Source organism: Alosa pseudoharengus, unplaced genomic scaffold (assembly GCF_046254945.1).
Source record: "Alosa pseudoharengus isolate Yale_2024_CS ecotype anadromous, Long Island Sound unplaced genomic scaffold, YU_APseudo_1.1 YU_APseudo_1.1_scf_3, whole genome shotgun sequence".
NCBI classification, from domain to species: domain Eukaryota; kingdom Metazoa; phylum Chordata; class Actinopteri; order Clupeiformes; family Clupeidae; genus Alosa; species Alosa pseudoharengus.
Window position 1 is genome coordinate 29,472,697 of NW_027468718.1, and position 22,254 is coordinate 29,494,950.

A 22,254-nucleotide genomic window follows, 5' to 3' on the forward strand; every position below is an offset into this window, starting at 1 on the left:
TACAATATTAAAACACTTGAAAAATGGTTTAATGATGTTTACAACAAAAGAAAAAAAAAACTGTACATCTACAGTAAAAGATTATCTTTATATATATATATAATATATAAAAAAGGAAAACAATACAGCAGAACAAAAAAAATGCATCAATCTACCATGTATTCTGATTCACATACTTCAAAATTTCTACAGTCATTCAGTACTACACCACCATGTTGCAGCCCATTTACAGTCTGGTCACTGATGTGTGTCCCCATGGTAACCAAGAGCGGGGTGGGTATCCCAGTGCAGTGACATCCGGGGCCCCACAAAAAAGCGTCACTATGACAACAGTGAGAGTTCTACAGAGTCAAGAATAACAATTTTAGAAGAGAAAGGGGCACACATTCCTTGAGCCATAGTTGCAGGAGATGAGAATAACAAATGCTTATATGACGCATTTCTTTCTTTTGAAGAGTTCCACTGATGTGTTATGTACAAGTTTTTTTTTTCAACATTTTTTTCCCCATTTTTCCTTGTTTTGGTAACTTGGGCAGTGAAACTGATATCACACACGGACACACCCAAAAAACATACAAAAATACTATTTCATTTACCTACCAAGAGTAAGACAGTTCTGTAAGTAACTCCATGCGGTGACAGAAAAAAGAGCAATACACCCAACAAACAAGAAATTGAAAACGACAAACTTTTTTGTTTCTTTTTTTTCCGTCTTTTACGTTAAGTATCTCAGAAAAATACCAAAATATACATCTAAGCTTTGGAATTACTGAGGTTAGAGCTAAATCACCTGGGTTTCGGCTAGGTCTCATAACACACTCACGCTTCGGGAAAAAAGAAAAGAGACAGAGGAAAAAAAGTCTTTGGTATCTGTGTTTGTCATACATGTAATATTTGGATTTTTGCTTTGGGATAGAGCTTGTAAATTCCCACAACCCTCTCCGCTAACGTGTACAGCCATTAGGCAAGAGGGAGAGGGTCGGTTAGGGATCCATTTGGTGAAGCCGTGTCGTCAAGACTGAGTGGAGGACTATAATGCATAGTTGCACAGCTGATGAGTCTAACCAAAAAAAACGAACCCACAAACGGCAGAGGACCGCGACAGAGACCGAACGGAGACGAGACAGACACAAGGAGTCCAACGGCACATAGACGGGGGGATGGGGGACTGCATGTCCAAGAGACGTCCACGGCGTCCACAGAGCTAAGTGTACTACAGTCTTCGAGTGTAGTATGATGGCTGTGGAAACCACATTCTGTGGCTGTGATGCAAACATGGCACGTCACACCATGCTGGACATACAGGCCCTCCCCTGTGTGTGTGTGTGTGTGTGTGTGTGTGTGTGTGTGTGTGTGTGTGTTACGAGACCTTCACCCAGCCCAGCAAGGGTTCAACATGTCTGTTAGAGAAACCAGCCCAGTCCTAGCCATCTCCACACAACCCTGAGTCTTAGTAACAAGTGTATGTCTGCGTGAGCACACAAGCTTGTGTACAATGTTCAGCTATTGGGTGGTGTAAGTTGATTCAGGGTTGTGCTGAGAGATGGTTTAGTCCATACAATCACTTCAGTAAGTCTTTGGTTACCATGGAGAAGAAGTGAGAGACTTGCAAGTCAAGCCAAGGAGAAGTAGTCAGACACCCCTACTGTTCCAACACACATAACACATTCACAACTACATTCAGATGTAAGAGAGATGGGAAATCAAATACATGATTGTCAAATCATAAAGAATGAAATGGGGTAGGATATTCAATAAAAGATAGAATATATAAAAAAACAATTTACATAAAAAAATAGCAATACTGATTTCTAAACAAATGATTAACAACTCAAGAGAAACAAAAAAAATGGATCTTTTAAATAGAGGAAACAAAAATTCAGCACTACGGATTCCTTGCTGACATTCATCAGTATGAGCATGTGTGGTTGTGTGTACAGGCATGTCTGTCTCTCCTTGGCCTCCTCCAGGTCACACACACACACACTCCAGAGACTAAATAGACATGGGCAGACTTCTCTCACAAGACAATTCATTTTTGTATCTTTTTTTTTTATTCCTTTTTTATGTTTAAAGTAGATTAAAGCAAATTTGACTCAGCCTTGAGTTAGAAATGAGGTATACAACAGCTGCTTTTCCCAGGCCAGCTACCCCACTTTTCTGGTGCACCACCTGTGTCCATTCACCAACCACCAGAACCAGACAGAGCGACCACAAAGCAGGCCGTCCACTTCTGGCCAACAACATGATCACATGATCCAACATTACCCCATCAAGAACACCAGCAGCTCTACTCCTAACCAATCACAGACTAGAGCATTCAGCTCTAAGCTTCTATGTCCTAGACCAAGCACTGTAGCGGGGACGTTAGCAGGAGCACATAGGTTTTCAAAAAAAGCAGTGGTCACTGTGGTATTAAATCTCGGAACATTTTGAGTTCTCTTCGAAAGAGAAACTAATCTTCAATGCACAGAGATCCTTACCTTTTTCAACCTATTCCCCCCCCCCCCCCCCCAAGTGCTCCAACTGGAAATTCTATCTGCTCCATTACAACGCAAATGCACCATGGCCACAGACTAAGGTCAGCTCGGCCACTTGCGCGCACACACACACGTTATTAGTAAAGCTTTTCAATCTACAGGTGTTGCACCTGTCCCATGTCACACCATTTCAACCATAGGTAGCAACAAAACCTGAAAACACCATTAAAAAAAAAGAGAAAAACAAAATAAAAACCTCACAGCGTCATTTCAGCCTTATTCTGCATGATCGAGTGAGTCACACATACATGCATGCAGGGATGCCTGGTTCCTCCCACATATTCGTCCATTCACACACACTTTGCTACAATGCTTCCATCTTCCTAAAAAATTAACAATAAGGCATAAATGATAAGGGAAATTGTTGTTTGCTTTGTCAAACTAAGAAAGCCAGTGATGTTGCTCCCTCATGCTATACAAACAATTAAAGGCAAAAAAAAAAAACAAGTAAAATAAAATGATTGTTAAAAACACTGCAAAAATCAAGTCTGTAATCATGAAAAAAAAACACACAAGAACAAAAAAAGAGATTAAGAATGGGTGCTTTAGAGTCTGTTACCCCAGCAACAGCAAAAGCAGGGGTGCTGTCTACCAGGAGCACCAGAGCTACCACCCCTCTCAACAGGAGGGCCACTGACGACAGCAACTCACCCAAGGGGGTGTGGTTTCATTTTTGGTCTTGATAAAAGATCTGAGAATTGCTATCATTATTACAAGAAGTCTTTTTTTGTTTTGTTTTTTTCTTTGTGAATAAGCATGACAAAAACACTACATTCAATCTTGATAATAGTTCAAATATAAAATATGAATATCTTACATATGTGTGTGTATATATATAGAATTTAGAAAAAAAAAAGTTTTTTTTCCTCTCTAATCGTTAAGTCGTTCCTCAGATAAATATTTCAGTAACTTCCCATGGCCCCTGTGCTGACCCAGATGACCATGCTACTGCACTAAAACTTAGATAACACAACCACAAACAAAACTACAAATCCCATGAGGCCTAGCTGCGACCTCAGGACAGAACCAGCGGAGTGAGCAGCAACGAGACATCAACCCAGCCGCAGAGACAAAGGCTTTTTTTTACTTTGGCAAGTAGGATAAAATAATCTTTACTGGTTAACCTGGAATCACCCTAAAAGTAGTAGTACTTGAACTAGCAGTAGTAGTTTGTCTTGACATTAGTTCCTTCTAGTGGAGGATTTTTTGGTGGTGTTTTTCATAATAGAAAAGAGGTTAATATTTGATTGGTGGGTTGTTTAAAGTGAACCTTTCTTCTAAGTGCTGCTGAGGTATTTAATAAAAAATGTGACAACATACAAAAATGACAAATAATGATAAGTAGAGATGAGCACTGCAGAGTTGCTTTAGAGGCAAGAGGCAGTGAAGCTGCTGTTAGAAAGCAAGGGAGGATGAACTGAGAGAAAGAGAAATGTAAGAACCACTATTAAGCTCTACATAGGCACAGTAACAAAAAGCAAAAAAGTTGGCATCTTCTTTCATATATTAGGCTCCTAAAGGGTTCACCATTTTACAAGACCACAGGAGCGTGGTGTCCTTCTGCAAGGACAGTTAATGTTTTTTTTAATTATTATTATTAATTAGGCGGCTGCCTTACTGACAACAAGATGGCAAAGGTATGAGCAAAAGGGAGATGGCAGATGACAGACGTGACCCGACCCACATTTACCCCAAAAACCACTCAACAGCACTCTAAGAAGGCTCCGAGATTCTTTGGATGTATTCATTTTACAAAAGCTCAAAGTAGTTAGCATTGCTTTACTTATTTTTTCGATATCCACGATACTGCACAAGCTCTTGTCATTTTATAACTTTTAAAATTCTTGCTGTAAAGCTGAATTAGTTTAAGTTAACTGTAAGTGAAAAAAAAACTGGGTTTTCAGTCAGTAGTGTGTAGACTAGTGAGCGTGTGAACAGCCTCGACTGTTCGACACAGGCACAGCAGCTAGTGAGAAAACGACTTTGGTTAAAGCTTTACATCATGGCTGAATATCGGTTGGGAACTTAACAAGGAGAGAAAAAAAGGACAGCCCCTTTAAAATCGCCCTAACTATGGTCCTTAATGCCTCCAGTACTGGATTATCGCTGTTCTGCAGAGGATCACAACTCTCAGTATGCCAAAATGGAAAGGGCAAAGGGGGGGGATTCAAATTCATACTAGCACAACATTTCTGAAAGACCACCAAGGACACCCCTTGCCCTGTAACTGGTAGCAATGTCCTGGAGTTCTCTTGAAACCCATCTGCTTGCGTCCACACACATTAACACACAACCCAAATATATTAACTTTTCTTTTTTTTAGGGAGAGGGTGGGGCAAATGCACCACCACCTCTCCTCTTGCACTCATAAAACACCTCATCAGTTCAAGCACCAGAGAGCGAGTGAGAGGCCTCGGGCCTTGACTCAGTAACCTACGGGATGCAAAACCACCACACACAGCTGTTTCACACTCGCTCTGCTACAGCGGAAGTGTCCTGCTCACCCTAAACCCACCCCCCCAAACCTGAGCCCTAAAGCTCCAAAACACCCACCCCCGCAATCTTTTTTTTTTGGTTATCTGCGTTGTCGCTACAGAGAAGAGCAGGGAAAACTTTTCTTACAAATTAAAAAATAAGTTTGTCTTTGGACATGGATCTTCAAAATATTGCATTTTTAAAAATCTCCTGCTGTCTACCCAGAGCCTTGACTCATAAATATTTAGGCTTAAGCTACACACTACAATGACAATATACAGCAATAGTTTAACAAATATTTTTGGTATATCTTGGAAAAAAGGCCAGTTGAAGACCTTGAAAAGAACGACCTCAACGTGCGACAGAAGAATTTTCTCCTCCAGAGTAGGCAGACTGCAGTTCTCTAGTCCAGTTTTTTGGTACAGACACTGTGCACAAGTAGAAAAACAAACATAAACCCCTAAAAAGAATTTGAACCAACAAGCATTCCTTTCCTTAACACCGCACCGACTTCACCCTAAAAGTTGAGGCTGCTTTGACATCAGCCTTTATAACTCCTGCTGACTACGCCACAATTAAAAATTAAATAATCATAATAAAAAAGAAAAAGCCCACCGACTGGCCTTGGCCGATTTCAGAGCAGACCAGGTTACAGTATTGGCTGTGTTTAAGAAGACCAAACAGACTAACATTCATGTAGAAATAATAATAAAAAAAGAAAAACTGTTTCGCCCAACATATCATTCGCCAACTGAGGTCTCAAAGCTCATCTGTTCATCACACATAAAGCTATGAGACGCAGCTGATGACCTCTATGCAGGATTCCGCGTAAGCGATCACTATTAGTCTGCTCATCCTGCAAGAGATTTTACACCAAGGGCTATATATATATAAAAAAAAAAAAAAAATGAAAGATAGAGAACCAAAAAAGAAAAGTTAAATTAGATATGAACGATGTAAAAGGCCTGTGATACAGTACCTCTCACTGGGAAATGACAGTGGACCTTACACTAGGATCACAAGTGATCATTCAGGAAAATGAAGAAAAAAAAGGTTAAGATCCCACATTTTTTTGGTTAGAAGAGTCTTCAAAGCAGCTCTGAAACAGAAGTGGAGGATAGATTCAGTTCAGGGAAGATGAAAAGGACGTGATGATGGGGAAAGGCGGTCTTCGTTTATCTAAGAACACCTTCTGCAGGTCATCCAGTGGGTCAGAGTCAGAGACACACTCCACTCAGGCATGATGTCAGTAACCCGTAGGACACACCCCTCCCAAAAACAAAAATTATAAACCCCCCCCCCCCAACATTCTGGAGTTAATGCTAGGAGAACACTTCTTAAAAATCCTTTCTTTTTTAGTGTCCTTTTTGGATGGCAGCAGAGAGATTAAATAATGAGTCTCGAGACAGCTCAGGATGCAGAAGAGAAGTAGAGGATAAGGAAGGAAGCAAGAGGAGAGATGATGATGATGATGATGATGATGATGATGATGGAGGAGGAAGGTGCGGGGCACAAGGGCTCCGTCAACTCCCCGCGGCTTTACTGTGCCTTGGAGGCGGTGCTTATGGTGGAGGCGGGCATAGCGGCTGTGGTAACCACGCTCTGGTGGGCATCGGCTGTGAGCTGCAGGTTGGCACCGCCGGCAGATACCAGGCTGACAGGATTGCTGGCGAGCAGCGACAGGTTCTGCGGGTTGAGGAAGAGTGGCGCCGTCACCAGGTTGGGCGTGCTGCCCGCGCTGGCGTTGGCAAACAGCAGGTTCCCACTGCCATCCAGAGAAGTGATGGGCAGAGTTCCACTAGAGGCCAACGCTGTAGAGAGGGAAAAAACAAAAGCAAGTAAACATTGGTCACCAAAATATACAGAATTTCTTTGAATATATTGAGTCAGTGGGTATGATGCTGTGTAGTTACCCTCAGAAGGCACAACAAGAACCCGATTAATTAAAAGTCTCCACTATGAAGGGCTTAAATACCACCTTGGATGAGTTTCCCAGAGGGGGTAAGGGACACGTGTAGGTGTGGCTACTGTTTGTGTTAATGCAGAAAGTTGGTGTACTTGCCGCTCCACACACCTTGGATAGTGGCCAAGGTGCTGTTGCTCATCAGTGCAGGACTCAGAGCGCTGCCCAAACCTCCTGGTGCCAGACTCAACAAGGCCCCCCTGCAGAGAACACAGACCACAAAGAACAAACAAATTACAAAATATAGTTTGTTTTTTAAGCTTAAACATCAGTCAACACTGCATTACATTTTTGTAATTGTGAAGAAGCATGCTGAAATCTTGGTTGAAAAAGCCACAAACTTCTACATACATCTACAAAAACATATATACACAAACATTTTCATAAAAAAAAAAGTCAAAAAAAGTAAAAAAAAAAAAAAAATCAGTTGAATTAACCAGCAAAATACATGACCAATTACATTATTTGTCATTATTTGCAGAGTTTAGGCAACAGTTGACACACACACACACGCACACCTACCCAGGGGTGAACTGTGAGGAGGCCATGACACACACACACGCACACACACCTACCCAGGGGTGAACTGTGAGGAGGCCATGAGGCCGGGGTTGAGGCCTGCGGCGGCCGCCATGGCGGCGAGGCTGGCGCTGGTGGGGAGCTGTGCCCCCTGTAGAGCGGCCGAGAGCCCTGGCGCCGCCACCATCACCTGGCCCGAGCTCAGAGCCGACGCCAGCGTGCAGGCCGGGGTCGGGGCATGGGACACCACGCTCCCGCCAGAACCCTCCTGGGGCCCGCCGCCCGAGTCGCCGACAGACGTCTGCAGTGATGCCCCGGTTGGGGACGGGCTTAGTGAGGGTGAGCTGGCAGAGGCTGCTGTAGTGACCAGGGTGGGTGTAGCAGAGATGACAGAGGCTGTGTTGGTAGGGGCTGCAGTGATGGTTGTGCCTAAAGAAAGGGGGGGGGGTGTTAAATCATAACAGCACAGTTGAGCTAAGCCTCTAGTTTTAGCTAAAATTAGGTGTTCTACTTGGAAATCAGCCTGCATAAGTCTTTTGAGCAAACTTGAGGCAGTGTGCGATTGGCTTCTTACCAGCGAAGGTGAATGGCATCTTACCAGTGAAGGTGAGGCCAGAGACACTCGTGCTGGTGAGAGGCAAAGCTGGGTTTACAGTCAGTGTGGTCGGTGTGTTACTGCTCACAAGGCTCGCCGTGCTGGACACCTGAAACGCACAAGGCACACACACACACACCTTTAAACGAGGACTTACAGTTATGTGATTGTACATTGAATGACCCCAAGGCTTTAATTCATTTAAATAATCCTTTGCTCTTTCTACTGACCATGTGTTTATAAACATGGGACACCACCTTGGCTGAAACTTCAAATAACAAGCCACCCCAAACCGTAACATCCACTCAAAGCTGTAATTCCTAGCCAGTCGTTTTTTTCCATATACTTATATCATTTCATATTACTAGTAAAGCACTGACAGAATTGCAGACATTTTTCAATTAGAAAAGTACAGTGGAGGCAGCCATACCAGGGGATTGGAGGGGGAGAAGATTGCTTTGATGGGGGTGGTGCCGCTGCTGCCACTGCTGGGGGGGTTGATCCTCTTCTCCTTCTGCCGGCGGTTGCAGAACCATACGCGGATCACCTCCTTCTCCATGTTGAGCTGGTCGGCGATCATGGTGATCTCCTCAGAGGTAGGTTTTTGGTTCTGCTTGAAGAGGACAAAACGCGTCGGGCACAAACGCCCTTTCAATACGGGGAGCACTACACTGTAGGCCATGAAGGACACAGCTCCGAAAATATAACATTATGTTCCTTTGACTGACAAAAACAATGGCTTGCTCTGATAGCTTCTTTGGCAGAATGGAGGTTAAAACAGTTTTTACTGAATATACACATTTCAGCGATTCATAACATAAAATGCATTAATAACTAAGTGAAAAGCACTAAAATGCAGTAACATCATCCCTAGAAACAAGAACCATACAATTCTATATTGATTCATTTTTGTTGCCACTTCTAGAAAGAACAACACACTCTTCAATGCTACTAAATCAATGACAAACCCTCAAGCCCTGATTTAAGATTAGATCTCTAAAACTACTCTCAGTAATTGTTGTATTACACGCATGCAGATCCTTACACCTCGTCAACGTTAAAACGGATATTTTGCTAAATGAACAAAAGCCCCCAGTTACAAACAGTACCCTACAATTTCATGCCTGCTTGTTGAGGCTCTGGAGGTCCTTGATCGCTCACCTCTAGAAAGCTCTTCTCTAAGGCCACACGGATGTTGGTCTCGATACTGGTCCTCTTCTTGCGCCGGCGGTTCAGCCCCTCCATGCCCAGGCCTGGGGAGCCCAGGGAGCTGGGGCTGGACAGGGCCTGGTCAGACGTCAGGTTCTCTGCACACACAGCACGCAGAGAAGCGCACAGGGATGGAGGTAAGGACCATGGGTCGACCACAGCACAGAACAGCCATGAGGAGAGCACGCTTACTTCTACTATACACTGACATACAGATTTATCTATTATCTGTTAGGGGATTAACTGTAAAAAGATGGCAGTATGGAAGATAGTACAGTAGGTTGATATTGTGAAACCAGGCTGACTAAAGTAGAGGCACAGGAAACTCTCATCATTCACACAAATATTAACACTCATTCAACATATTGTCACATCTGACAAACATCTGTCAAATTTAAAAATGCACCTGCAGTCACGAAGACATGCACACACACACATGCACTCACACAATCACTACACAGATGGTTCTCCCATCTAATATCCTGGTCTGTTTGTTCTCTTGTGTGAAGCGTAGCCAGAGGAGAGACATACCTGCATCGTTGAGCCACTTCTCCAGCAGAGGCTTCAACTTGCACATGTTTTTAAAGCTCAGGTTCAAGGCCTCAAATCGAGAGATGGTGGTTTGGCTAAAGTCATTGCCATAAAGCTTTCCCATGGCAAGGCCAACGTCCCCCTGAAAACAATATACACAACACATGTTAATGAAAAGATAGACAAAGAGGGGGATGGGAATGCACTGTATTTCTCAGTGAGTGTGTCTGTGTCTGTCTGTGTGTGTACCTGAGTGAAGCCCAGTTTGATTCTCCTCTGCTTGAAGGTCTTGGCGAACTGCTCAAGCTCCTCCAGGTCACTGGGCTCCTCCAGACTGGGGGTGTCCATGCGCTTTGGTGTACTCTGGGTGAGGGGCAGGGGCTGGATGGGGGTAGCTGCTATCGTGCGAGTTGGGGTCGCGGGCTACAGCACAACCACACAGCAGAGTGAAAAAAATGCAAGAAAAAAACAAGCAAACATTTTGCTTTGTTAGTGCTGACTTTGTAAAGTGACCTTGAGTCTGAGAAAGGCGCTATATAAATAAAACATATTATTATTATTATTATTATTTTACAAGCCATGAAAAGTGCTAGCACATGGCATTCCAATAAAACTAAGAACAATTTGAGAAACGGAGAGAAGAGGATTGTGGGGTTTGTAGTCTCTTTACCTGGGTGGCGAGGGTGATGCTGGGTTGGGTCTGCAGGAGGTTGGCTTGGCTTTGAGGTAGTTGTGTTAGTAGGTTGGAGGCCTGCAGGAGACCTAATTGATGATTGGAGAAGAAGGGAGCTTATAAAGAACCCAACAACAAAAATCAAAGAGGTGAGTGACAGAGTAGTATGCACACTTGTGCCCCTGAGAGGAGCCACGTCTTTAAAGTGTGCTACGTCTGCATATGCTTTGTAACATTTTGTTTTGTATGCATCTTTTGTAATGTTTTTGCAGATCTCTTAATAGAGGTCAGATGTATGCATCTTTCCATGCATTTTAAAATACACAATATTAAATGTGGTTGGTTGTTTCTGCTCTGTCTGTCTGTGGATCTTCACTGGATGCAGGACATGGCAATGCAAAGTGGTATGGTGAAGGACCATGCGGTGTGGTGCAGGACCATGCGGTGTGGTGCAGGACCATGCGGTGTGGTGCAAAGCAGTGTGTGGCGGTGTGGTGTGAGTGTGTAGTGTGGTGTGAGTGTGTAGTGTGGTGCGAGTGGGTGCGCGTCGCGGTGCATACTTTGCTGGCCCTGCGGCGTCTGGGAGATGATGAACTGCGCCGGCTGCAGCTGGGTGGCGATGGGCAGCCCCGGCTGCACCAGCACAAACTGCTGCAGGTTGGGGTTCTGCTGCTGAAGCTGCTGCAGCTGCTGCATATCCCATCCCAACACACACAAACATACACATACGCACACATTATCATCGGGACATAATTCTAAGGGTAAAAGGAATAAAGTTTCTAAAGTAAAAGAAACAAAGTGTCAAGACAGTCTAACAGTTATACATCACAACCGCATTTCAGAGGAGACGAAGATATCAACTTTAATTACTGTTCAACATTAGAACTCTTTCTGGATCCCAGCATGAAAAATACCCATATCTGCCTTTTTGAAGTTTTACAGCAGCTGCCTTATTCTGTCACTTTACACAGCATGGCTACTCATCTTTCCTGTCCTAATTATAGCTAAACTTATCACATCCCAGTTATTATCCTTGACATTATGAAATCATCTCATGTTAAATGAATAAACCCTCATTATATGCCTGAGACAATCTGGGTCATTTAGAATAAAAAATTCCCAGCTAGACAGACACATTAAGTTTTGAACTCAGCTAGCCTGCGTTGTTCTGTATAGAGAGATAGAAGCGTTTCAGGCTCAGTTTCAGGCTCAGCAAGTGGAAGCAGCTGTGAGTTTTTCTGGCCCACTCCTTTCACCAAGGCAAGTGATTTCACTCACTCATTCACGCCATTTCCTTGTTAACAGGTTCAGTTAAGCAAATCAATATGGACACAAAGCACTTGAGTGTTACCAGTGTGGCTCCAGTGGGTGGGTAGGGGAATTCCACAGCAGCACATGCGTTTTGTTTGTTTGTCTTTCCCAGAGTAACGTAATGCACAACGGGAGCAGAATACAGGAACAAACCAATCCTCCCAACTATCCACTCACAAAAGGGCACCTAATACTGTAACTGAAAACCTGCAGTCATAAAGCCCCCACGCACAGGCACGGTTTGCCCCTAAACATGATTTCACCCCTGACTAAACCCGCCATACCCAACCACCCCGCCCCCCCAAGCCCCCATGATGAGAGGAAGGGTAAAAAGGGGGGCCAGCGTGTCTCTCTTACAGGCGTGATCTGGATGGGCTGGGACAGGGGGATCTGGGTGATGGGTGTGGCTGCGGAGGCAGAGATGTTGGCCCCGCTGGTGCTGCTCTGCTGGCTGGCTGAGTGCTGCACGGCCGCCGCCAGCAACTGAGCCTGGGCCTGCTGCAGCAATAACTGCTGCTGCGCCGGAGTCAGAGTCAACTAGGGGAGAGAGAGAGAGAGAGGGAGAGAGAGGGAGAGGGAGAGAGGGAGAGGGAGAGAGGGAGAGAGGGAGAGAGAGAGAGAGAGAGGGAGAGAGTTATGGTTATGGGCAGATAAACATTAACTTCACACAAATGGCTCATCTACTGATGTTTGAGGCAGATAATAAATAGAAAAAACACAATACACCAGGTGAATGTCAAATTCAATGTGTGGATGACACGCGTGTGAGCAGCACTAAACGTGTATGTGATGAGTAGCACCGCCTCCGCAGTGAAGTGATTATTTCAGACAGACACAAAAACACCATCGTGCAAGAATGACACACAGACCGACTGGTGACCGGTGACAGCGGGGAGGTTGTCGCCGCCCAGAGGCACACTCCTGCCTTATACAGGCCTCGCGCCGGTTGAACGCTTGACTGGCAGGGGCACGCAGAGCACATGGCACTCTGATGACAGATGGGAAACAAAACCAGGCCTCTCTTGTCCCTCATCCTCTTGCCACGTCTCCAGTCATAACCCAACAAGGGCAGCGGCACCATCACGTGACCCGATTTTGCCCGTGCTGAACCATACACACAACACGCAAAAAGCCGGGTAGTGTTTACTGTAACCAGATGAACCAAATTAAGCCAACTTAATGCTAATATGTGGTCATTTATATTAGGCTATTAACACATGGTAAGCAGGCACTGGCAAGCCTTCTGGAGATCAACTAAGTGTGAAGGCTTCTAATCCTGCAGGAGCCCCAGGAAAGCACCAGGTGGAGTGGCTTGGATGAGCTGACTTTTCAAGCCCCAGCGATTAAAAAAAACACAACATGGAAGAGATGAGCTTCGGTGCAGGGCCGCTGGACGGAGCCATCATCACAACTAGTGTAGAGTCGGGGCTAACCCCATTACTCCACCTCGAAGCTCCACTTTTTGTGAAGTATTGGAAGGCTGGACAACAGAGATGTGAGTGGACGCTGGAAGAGTGAGGAAGAAAAAAAAAAAAGAAAAAAAAAAGGAGTCTTGTCCGACCTTCTACTACGTCACAAAACTGGGCCTTTGAGAGCCGCAAGGGTAGAGGTAGAGGTCTCCATTTCTCCACGTGGAGATCTACGGCTGGGCGTGGTGCTTAGCCTAGTTGTGTGATCCACCCAATTCCCTCCACCAAGTGAAGCAGGTTGGAAGATCCCCTGAAGGACCTTGACTATCAGCCCTGGGTGATACGTGATACCAAAACAGTGATGCCACACACACACACACACACACACACACACACACACACACACACACACACACACACACACACACACACACACACACACACACACACACACACACACACACACACACACACACACACACACACACACACACACACACACACACACACACACACACACACACACACACACACACACACACACACACACACACACACACACACACACACACACACACACACACACACACACACACACACACACACACACACACACACACACACACACACCTTCCTGTCCCATGAGCAGGCAGCATGGGGCAGCATGCCACTTACTCCAGCGATCTGTCCCCTAGCCAGCATGAGCTGGGTCTGAGGCAGCGGCCCCGCCTGGCTTGAGGCCACCGGCTCGTCAGCCTCCTCCGTCTTAAACTAGGAGCAGAACACAGCGCAGAGGTCAAAGGTCACTCAGTCACAGGCCAGAGGAAAGGGTCAAGTGGTCAATCTCAGCGGGGTGAGATCTACTCAGGGTCAGGAGTTCTAAATTCTAAATGTTTGTGAAAAAGAGCCTTTACTTACTCTATGATCACTGTGCGTTCAACCATCCTGTTTGTTTTTTAGATGAAGACGGCATAGACGGTTGTAACCCACTCATTACAAAGCTCCCACAAAATCACCTGAAACCTTCATTTTTATATGTACAAACATTTTATAGGCATTTGAACTCTGAAACAAAAATTAAATTTAAGAAAGGTGGTTTCCTGACGTGTCATGTAGTCTCGCACTGAGCAAAATGCCAGGAAGTAAGTGAAATGCAGTCAACCAAAGCGCCCTTCTGACGCTCTACAAGTTCTCATTTTTACTAGAAAAGCTGCTCCGTTTGCATAAATTCTTCTGGATGTACAACTTATCACCCTGGAGCGGGGTGGGGTGGGGATTGGGGGGTGGAATGCTACTCACTGCCCTGTGACACTGAGGCGCGACGCTTTGAGGGGATTTAGCGAGTTCTCTTTGACCCGACTCACATCACTGGGGTTTGTGCACACTGACTGCTTTTGATGGGGAAGAAAATCTTGTTCGGATTAAGGCTCGGACTGAGGGTTAATTAGGTTGCCATACACTGCTACGCAGGGCTCAACATTTCCGTTCACTTCAGGCAGGAAATATTTGAGGAAGACACTCGAAATACTGCCTCGCCCATATTCATCGAAACAGTGAAATGTGGGGCCTTACATAAAGAGTGTTTGAAAAGGATGGTGCTGGTTAGGAACATCACGCAGTCAACTGAGACTTGAAGGAGGAAAAGGGGAGGCAGGCTATGTTAATTAAAGGAGGGAAAAAACGAAAAGGAAAAAAGGCGGTAATGCTGTGCATGTAATAATTCTGCATAGATTTGCATATTCTCCACCATCTGTTTCCGAGCAACTGCGGAGCAGCTAATTAGCATACAGGGCTGATTAATTTCCCTTGTTGCTGGGTGATGGCAGGCACTGCTACTGCTACAGCTCTCTCCCTCTCCCTCTCTCTCTCTCTGGTAGAACTCAGCCTGATACCGCTCAGTCTAACTGTCTGAACAGTTCACATCCCCTTCAGACCAGTCCAGGCAAACACACGCTCACACATCCCCTTGCAAACAAAGATTACTTTTCTTCTTTAATATAGGCTACATGTTCATAAATATGACATATGAAAATACATGCATGCGCACTCACTCACCCACACACACACACACACACACACACTCACAACCAAGGCTTTTTTTCTAATACACAGTATTAATAAAGTCCATAGAAAACAAAGAATATGCATGTGTGCACATACACACACTCATCCATAGTCACAGCCGGCAGCTGGGAGCCTCGTAGAGGTATGATAATAACATGGCAGTTGTTGAGCTGTGTGGACAGGACGCGTCATGTCAGGGAAGAACAATGACCCCCCCCCCCCCCCCCCCCCCCCCCCGAGACATCTGCACATTCCTACAGGCGTTTGAACAAAGCTTTTGTGTGTGGGTCTGTGTGTGTACTACCTGCCAAGGTAAGGCTTTTAGTGTAAGTGAGCAAACATTACTTGTTGGTACAGGTTGTTTTTTTGTGTGAACACACACTATGTCCGAGCATGATTTTTGCATGTGTGTATGTGCTCTCTACCAGTTGGAGCAGAAATTGTGTGCGTGTGTGTATGTATGTGCTCTGTACCTGTTGGAGCTTAGCTTGTGCGTGCGTGTGTGTGTGTGTGTGTGTGTGTATGTGTTCTGTACCTGTTGGAGCAGAGCTTGTGCGTGTGCGTTGGTGATTGCGTTTGTTGTCTGCACTGTCTGTCTCTGAAAGTCCAGTCCATTTGTTTGGGCACCTGGAGAGGGATAGAGAGAAGAGGGGTTAAGATCCACTCACTCAGACCCTCGCATTAACCTGCACACACACACCCCTCATCCACTTGAAACATTCTCACTCTTGCATGCCCTCATAAAGACACAGACACAGGGCTTTTTGGAAAAATTATTATCTTGTTTATAACAAGAAATGTTGCCAATGTAATAAGGATAAAAAAATAAATAAAAAAAAAGCCAACAATTTCCATTGTTGGTTAACAAAGGAATGAAGTCGAGTTTGAAGATGTGCACAACCCAATTACTGAACACACAACGCAACACAGTAAAATAAAAACCCTGGGGCAGGTGAATATCCAGAGGTGTGGCAGGGAGCTGGAGTGGTGGTGATGAGGTGGGGCACGGCAGGTGAACTCACCTGTGTTTCCGTCGCCACTCTCCATTGCACATTTACTCGATTCAGACGGATTACTCATTTTAGAATCTGAAATGAAGGAGACAGGGCACACACTTCAGCCGAGTGCTCACCAAAAAGAATTAAAAAAAAAAAAAAAGAAAAAAAAAAAAAAAATCCCAGTTCATTTCCATGAGTAAAGCAGCCATTCAGCCGACCCAGCCCACCCACGTGTGGCACGACCCCACATCCCGAAACAGAGCCTCCGGACCACTCTAATCTGGCCCATGCTAGCCCTCACTCGCCAGCTGCATGGACCACTTCACTCCAATGACTGATTTGGATCACAGACATTCTCCTATTCAACTGTCACACACGGCAGCAATACCATCTCATGCACCAGCAGCCACACCAGGGTGTGTTGAACAAACTGGACACTGGCAATTCAATCAAATTGACAATTTCAAGAAACACGGGCTGACTATCCACACGCAGAGAGAAAAAGAAAACAAAATAAGGATAAGGGAAAAAAAGGGAAATCACTGTATGCAAACTTGAATAGACAAGCCGAGGCTGAATCTCTGGAGGGCAGAGCCTGCGTAGATTTAAATGCCTTAGCACACCCACACCCTTTTTTTACAACTCACCCGCCAAAGCTGCACCTGCACTTTCCAGCATGGCTTTCAAGGATGGCAAGTAGCAGCGCAGGTCTCTTCCAGCAGATGCAAACTCAAGATAAGAGATGGGAAAAGCTCCGACAAGCGATTGGGCCTCGACGGTATGCGGACACAGTCCGAAGATGCAAACGCGATCGTCCCAAACAAACCAAACAGCAAGATGTCCACAGTAGGGTCTTCTGCACACGCTAAAGTGGCACAGTAGAGATGATGACTGCAACGCTGTTCTCTCAATCGCTACCGTTTTTTTCTCCTCTCTCCTCTGCCTCCCTCTCCCTCTCTTTTCGTGCCATGATCGTCACGGCAACTCGAGTGTGAAAAAAGTTCCCTCTCTCTTTTTTTTCGGGATTGAAACAGAAACAAAGAGTGCAGCTGGCAGCAGCCATAACGAAGCACAATCAGTATTCAGCTGATTAAAGCCGTATGCAAATTTCCCCCTGCCTCGTTAGCGGCGCAACACTTTGAAGTCCTGCGAGCAATTCATTTCACACAGGGCTCTGAAAGCTTTCTGCATAATTTAAAGCCGCCATAAATATTTATCAGCTCATTAGCATATTAATTGGATGGCTTTGGAGGGAAAAGGAAGAGAGCAGGGAACGAGCTAGGGAGGGAGAGAGAGAGAGTGGGCAAGTGGGGGAGGTGGCACGGGCCCAATTACTGAAAGAGTGAAGGCATTATAATTAGAAGCAAAGGTAAGCAGAGACATTCCCATCATGCACTGCACAGATAGAAAGCTCACAGGAGTCTTAGGCCAAACTGGTAAACACTAGTTTCAGGCAGCAGATTTTGCTTCCCTAAATGCACCAAAAAGCCTTACAACTGCACTGTGAAAGTAAGGAAAGTGGGGGGAGGGCAACTCACTTTTCATCGTTAATAAATAACTTGTCATTAATCCACACTGAGAGAATTATAATGACAGGACCCCCTACCGCTCAAGCACTCCAGTGATCAAAACCAGGCAGCTCTGACACACACACTCACACACAGTGTGTGACTGTGGCAAGATTAGCATATTTAGATTAACTAGATTCCATTAACTTTTTTTTCTGCTCACTGAAATTAATTCAGCCTTTGCAAACTGAGCTTTGGCAGTCAGCTGAAAACCAGACAAAGTGTCAAAAGCAAATGCAAAGTTAACTTGCTCTGAAGTTAGCTAGCACCCCCCCACCCCCCACATCCACCACCACCAAGCCAACTCCAGAGTGACTGCGGGGAATGTTTCAGCTCCTAACATTCAAACAATGCCAAACTGGTCTTTACAGCTGCAGGGTGTTTTTCGCAGAGCTCACCAACCTTGTTGGCTTACATAAATATGTTAAAAACAACTGAAGTCACTCTAACCAACTGACAGCCAGGTGGCCAGAAGCTGCCGTCTGGTCAAAACAGCACACAGATTTCATTCCAAAATTGGGCCAACGTTACCTCCTCAACAGGAGCCAAAAATGAACAGATTGGATGTTTTTACAATTATTAGGCGTACTGCTGTCAGGAGCCGTTTGCACAGTTTGTTTCCACTCCAACTGATCTTTGAACACAAGCCATTTTAGCAACTTACAAAACCGTTATCAGCCTGACAATCATATGCATATAAAACATGTTTCAAGGAGAAAACCCCACAACAAGTGAGAGATGGAGGACAGTGTTAATGTAAAGAACTGGACATTGGGTTGAGTCAGATAAGAAATGCCTGGCACCTTAGCTAGAAGAAGGGAAAGAAAGAGGGGGTGAAGAGGAGTGAAGTGGAGCGCATTTCCATTTTTGCCGCTGCTACGGTTTCATAAGCCTAAACATGTAACAATGTATTATGCAAATATTTTACTTGAGTGAATTTTAAACAGGGGAACTCATTAACAGTGTTTTATTGAAAAGGGTGACTGAATAGCGTAGGGAAAGATTAAGTGGTTCGAGAGAGTTTGGATGTGAGGGTCCACAGTGATGAACACAGAATATTAAGTATAACTTCCACACCCATTTAAACAGAAAGAGGCAAGGCACTTGCTTTCTTGAATGGTAAAAATGAACTTGATATAATATAAAAGCTACTAATTTGTGTATTTCTTTTCTTTTTTGAGGGGGGGGGGGGGTGTACAATTAAATAAATAGCCTACCATATTAAACCTAGAATTAAATACACAAATGAATTCAAATGTATGTGTAGGCTAACTGAGGTACAAATGCATTTATATCATGTACACCTGTCACAGCTACTGTCCAAATAAGCACTATTAAACAACTGAGCCACACGCAGCCTTCCCTATTACAGTAGTGAAATGCCAGCCCATGTCTTTCTATTTGCGTTTACATTGGGTGATTTGTGTGTGACCACTATTCATAATGCATGATTTTTATGTTTGCACTAATGAATATTCAGTAGGTTGTTATGCTCGAATGACTATGCCGGTCGAGGGACAAGAAAGTCCGATAGAAACAAACAAAATAATAATAATAATAGTGCCGATTTTCTGCAGACAATTTCCAATTTCCCTCTTGGAGGAAAGCCTGAAACCACTGAGCCTATTAGATGTAACAAGTGGGAGAGCTACCATTTGCGTAAAGTTAATGTAGTAAATAAATAAATTAAATAGATAAATAACTAAATAAATAAAAATATATAACAGTCCGTCTTGAGAAAACGTGATCTGCAATAGTAAACATTACGCATTCAGGTGTGAAAATAATGCGCCACAATAACGGGAATCATATAAGCATTGTTAAATAGGCCATTTCAGGCAGATGTGTGTGTTCCATCTTAAGCAACACCTCTCCGAATTACCCATTCTAATGAGTTCATGTAATGTATTCACTTGTCGTAAACAAACACCACCCACACACAGCTGCGGTACACAACAGCACAAGTGATTTCTGGAGGGAACCGAGTTAGCAACTGAAATTCCTGAATTTATAAAAACTTTTGCTAAATCGTTTTGAATGTCCTACAATGCATATGATTGAAGGAATTGTTCTGTTGTTACTCTGTTTTTAAAAGTTCCGCCGTACACTGAGGTGCAACGATTGTTGATGGAAAAATGCATCACATTCAGCTCAAACAAACACTGAACGTTAAGATTACTAACGCACATTTAATCGGATTCAAAGTTCTGTTGCACACACAACTTTAGGTTTGCATTGTAATATGTTTAATGTGGCTATTACTATTCGGCCCTTTGTTCTAGGTAAAAAAGGCAATTTACATTAGGTGGTCAAAGCCAGCTTGAAAGCTACAACTGCTAGGCAAGTAGCAATATGATCATTCAGATTGTCCAGGCAAACAATGCTAACGTTACTCGACATAAAAATGGTAATGTTAACGTAGCAGCCGTAAGGTTGCGCTTTTCTAAACGGGGCTGCTCTGAAATACTCATCAAAGCAAAGTAACACACAGGCAAATACATTCTAGCTAGTTAGCTTTCCCAGATGTAGCTATGTTAGTCTATCCGTGAACTGAATGTTACAGCTAGCTCGTTACACTGTTGTGACGTACTAAAGTCTGCTTAATAGTTTTAAAGCCATATATTATATCAGTATAATTAAAAAATGTGCCTGGCTTATCCACTCAAGACATCATCGTCCTGTGATAGCAAGCTAGCAGCACCAATTTAGCTTAATCTAACGCTACTGTAAAACAATGTGACTAACGTTAGCTACATTAAACCAAAAAGCAACATGGCTCTAAGGATAATTAAATGTGCTACCAACTGAGTAGCTAAGTGAGTTTCTTCTTATTAACAAATGATAACTAGGGAGGTAGTACATGAGATTCGCATTCAGCTATGCGACGCGTTAAATGGATTCATTCTGATAGAATATGCTGAACACCGCATTCTCTGGTCCAGAAGGCCCACATGAATAACACAACAGGCTACACGCCTGCAACGAGCACAAAGGCTGATCAGAATAGGCATAAAAATCACGCTACACTCAATCTTCAGACTGTGCTAAATCATACAGGACCTGTGTTGTTGTCAATCTTTTATTTCAATTGTAAACGTATGCGAAGACCCTATCCGATAGGAGGCGAATGAATATGCAAACCTTTATCGGGGAATGGTTCATGACACAATACGAAAACACAAAGCCGATGTGCCTAGCGTTAGCAAGCTGCTAGCTAGATACCTCTTATCTAGCAAGCTAGCTAGTTATGATTCAACACTGGTTTTGAACATCACCTGAATATGGCCAGGTAACAAACAAAAGTTGTGTCACCGATTACTAATAAAATATGCTAAATCGCATTTGCTCAGCGGCGATATGAATATGTAACGCGCTTAGCCCTCTAATCACACAGAGGCAGTTTTCCCATTTAATTTGCCGTCGCAGTGCCTTGCTAGTTTCCCCACAGTGAATTATCCGCTTGCAATGGTTAATTCAAAACCTACAGTGCATAGACATTACATAAAATATTTTTGTTTACATTCATCCTCCATTCTTATCTGGGTTGAGAGAAAGAGTTTTTGAATATGAATATGAATATGTAAAATGCTGTAATGATTACCTGGTCCTGAACTCTCATCTTGACTCGCTGCTCCTCCGTCCGCCATTTTGAATATTTAACCCGAAATCCCAACCCTTATACAAAAAACCAACACCCTGCCCCACCACCACATGAAACGTTAGGCTATTTTCCGTTGCGGTCTTCTCGAGACATTATGTGTTAGATGTTTTAATGTAGAATAGACACGGAGAGATAGGAGCTTCTTATCTAAATTCCTCACGTTACTTTCAATGGCACGCAACTTTCAAATAGCAAATTCATAGCCTGAGTCAACACCAGAACTTAAGACGTAGGCTATGACCTGGCCTAGTTCTATGCCCTCTAATAAGACAAACGAATTCTCTCACTGATGTAGACCATAAAAAGTAAAATATCATCTTTTTAAATGTTCAGATAGGCCTATGGAGCCGACGTAGATAGCCTACGGGCTATGCCTTCGCACATTGTAGCCTAGCTCCTTTCTAAAACGCTGGAACACATTGTATTGCATTTTTACTTGCATTTTGGTAGTTTCCTCAAAGATAGGTGTGCTTGACTAAGGCCTAACATAGCAGCAACAAAAGTGTAAGTGGTAAAATTGGCTACTGAAAATAGGATGTAGTAGGCCTAGTCTAGGCTACATTAAACCCTGACCTGAGAATGTGACATGAGTCCATAGACTTCTCCCTTACATATTTCAGACTTGTCCCACATAGGAAATGTGGATTGCCTGTGACCACTAGCCTACTTTTGTGTGTGTGATATCTGCATTTTCTCTTTTTGTTGGATTGGGACACATCCTTGGGATATCAAAGTGGT

The 22,254-nt window shown here is 44.0% G+C and overlaps 1 protein-coding gene across 6 annotated transcripts; it reads right to left on the reverse strand.

Annotated features, from left to right (window-relative positions):
• Window positions 1-7: 7 nt before the first annotated feature.
• On the reverse strand, window positions 8-21,502 carry pou2f1b (POU class 2 homeobox 1b). 6 transcript variants are annotated; one of them, XM_076263926.1, is made up of 14 exons: window positions 21,457-21,502; window positions 16,312-16,377; window positions 15,825-15,916; window positions 12,174-12,353; window positions 11,066-11,195; window positions 10,503-10,594; window positions 10,082-10,255; window positions 9,833-9,974; window positions 9,254-9,399; window positions 8,523-8,702; window positions 8,096-8,201; window positions 7,554-7,926; window positions 7,090-7,178; window positions 8-6,826 (listed from the first exon to the last, which is right to left on the reverse strand). In XM_076263926.1, the coding sequence occupies exons 1-14, from the start codon at window positions 21,500-21,502 to the stop codon at window positions 6,555-6,557; spliced, it is 2,088 nt and encodes a 695-aa protein (XP_076120041.1). In that variant the 3' UTR covers window positions 8-6,554. The 6 variants fall into 6 exon arrangements, with proteins under 6 accessions (XP_076120041.1, XP_076120039.1, XP_076120038.1 ...); XM_076263924.1 differs by having other exon boundaries at window positions 8,523-8,705; window positions 10,503-10,621; XM_076263923.1 differs by having other exon boundaries at window positions 7,078-7,178; window positions 8,523-8,705; window positions 10,503-10,621.
• Between the last annotated feature and the right edge of the window lie 752 nt (window positions 21,503-22,254).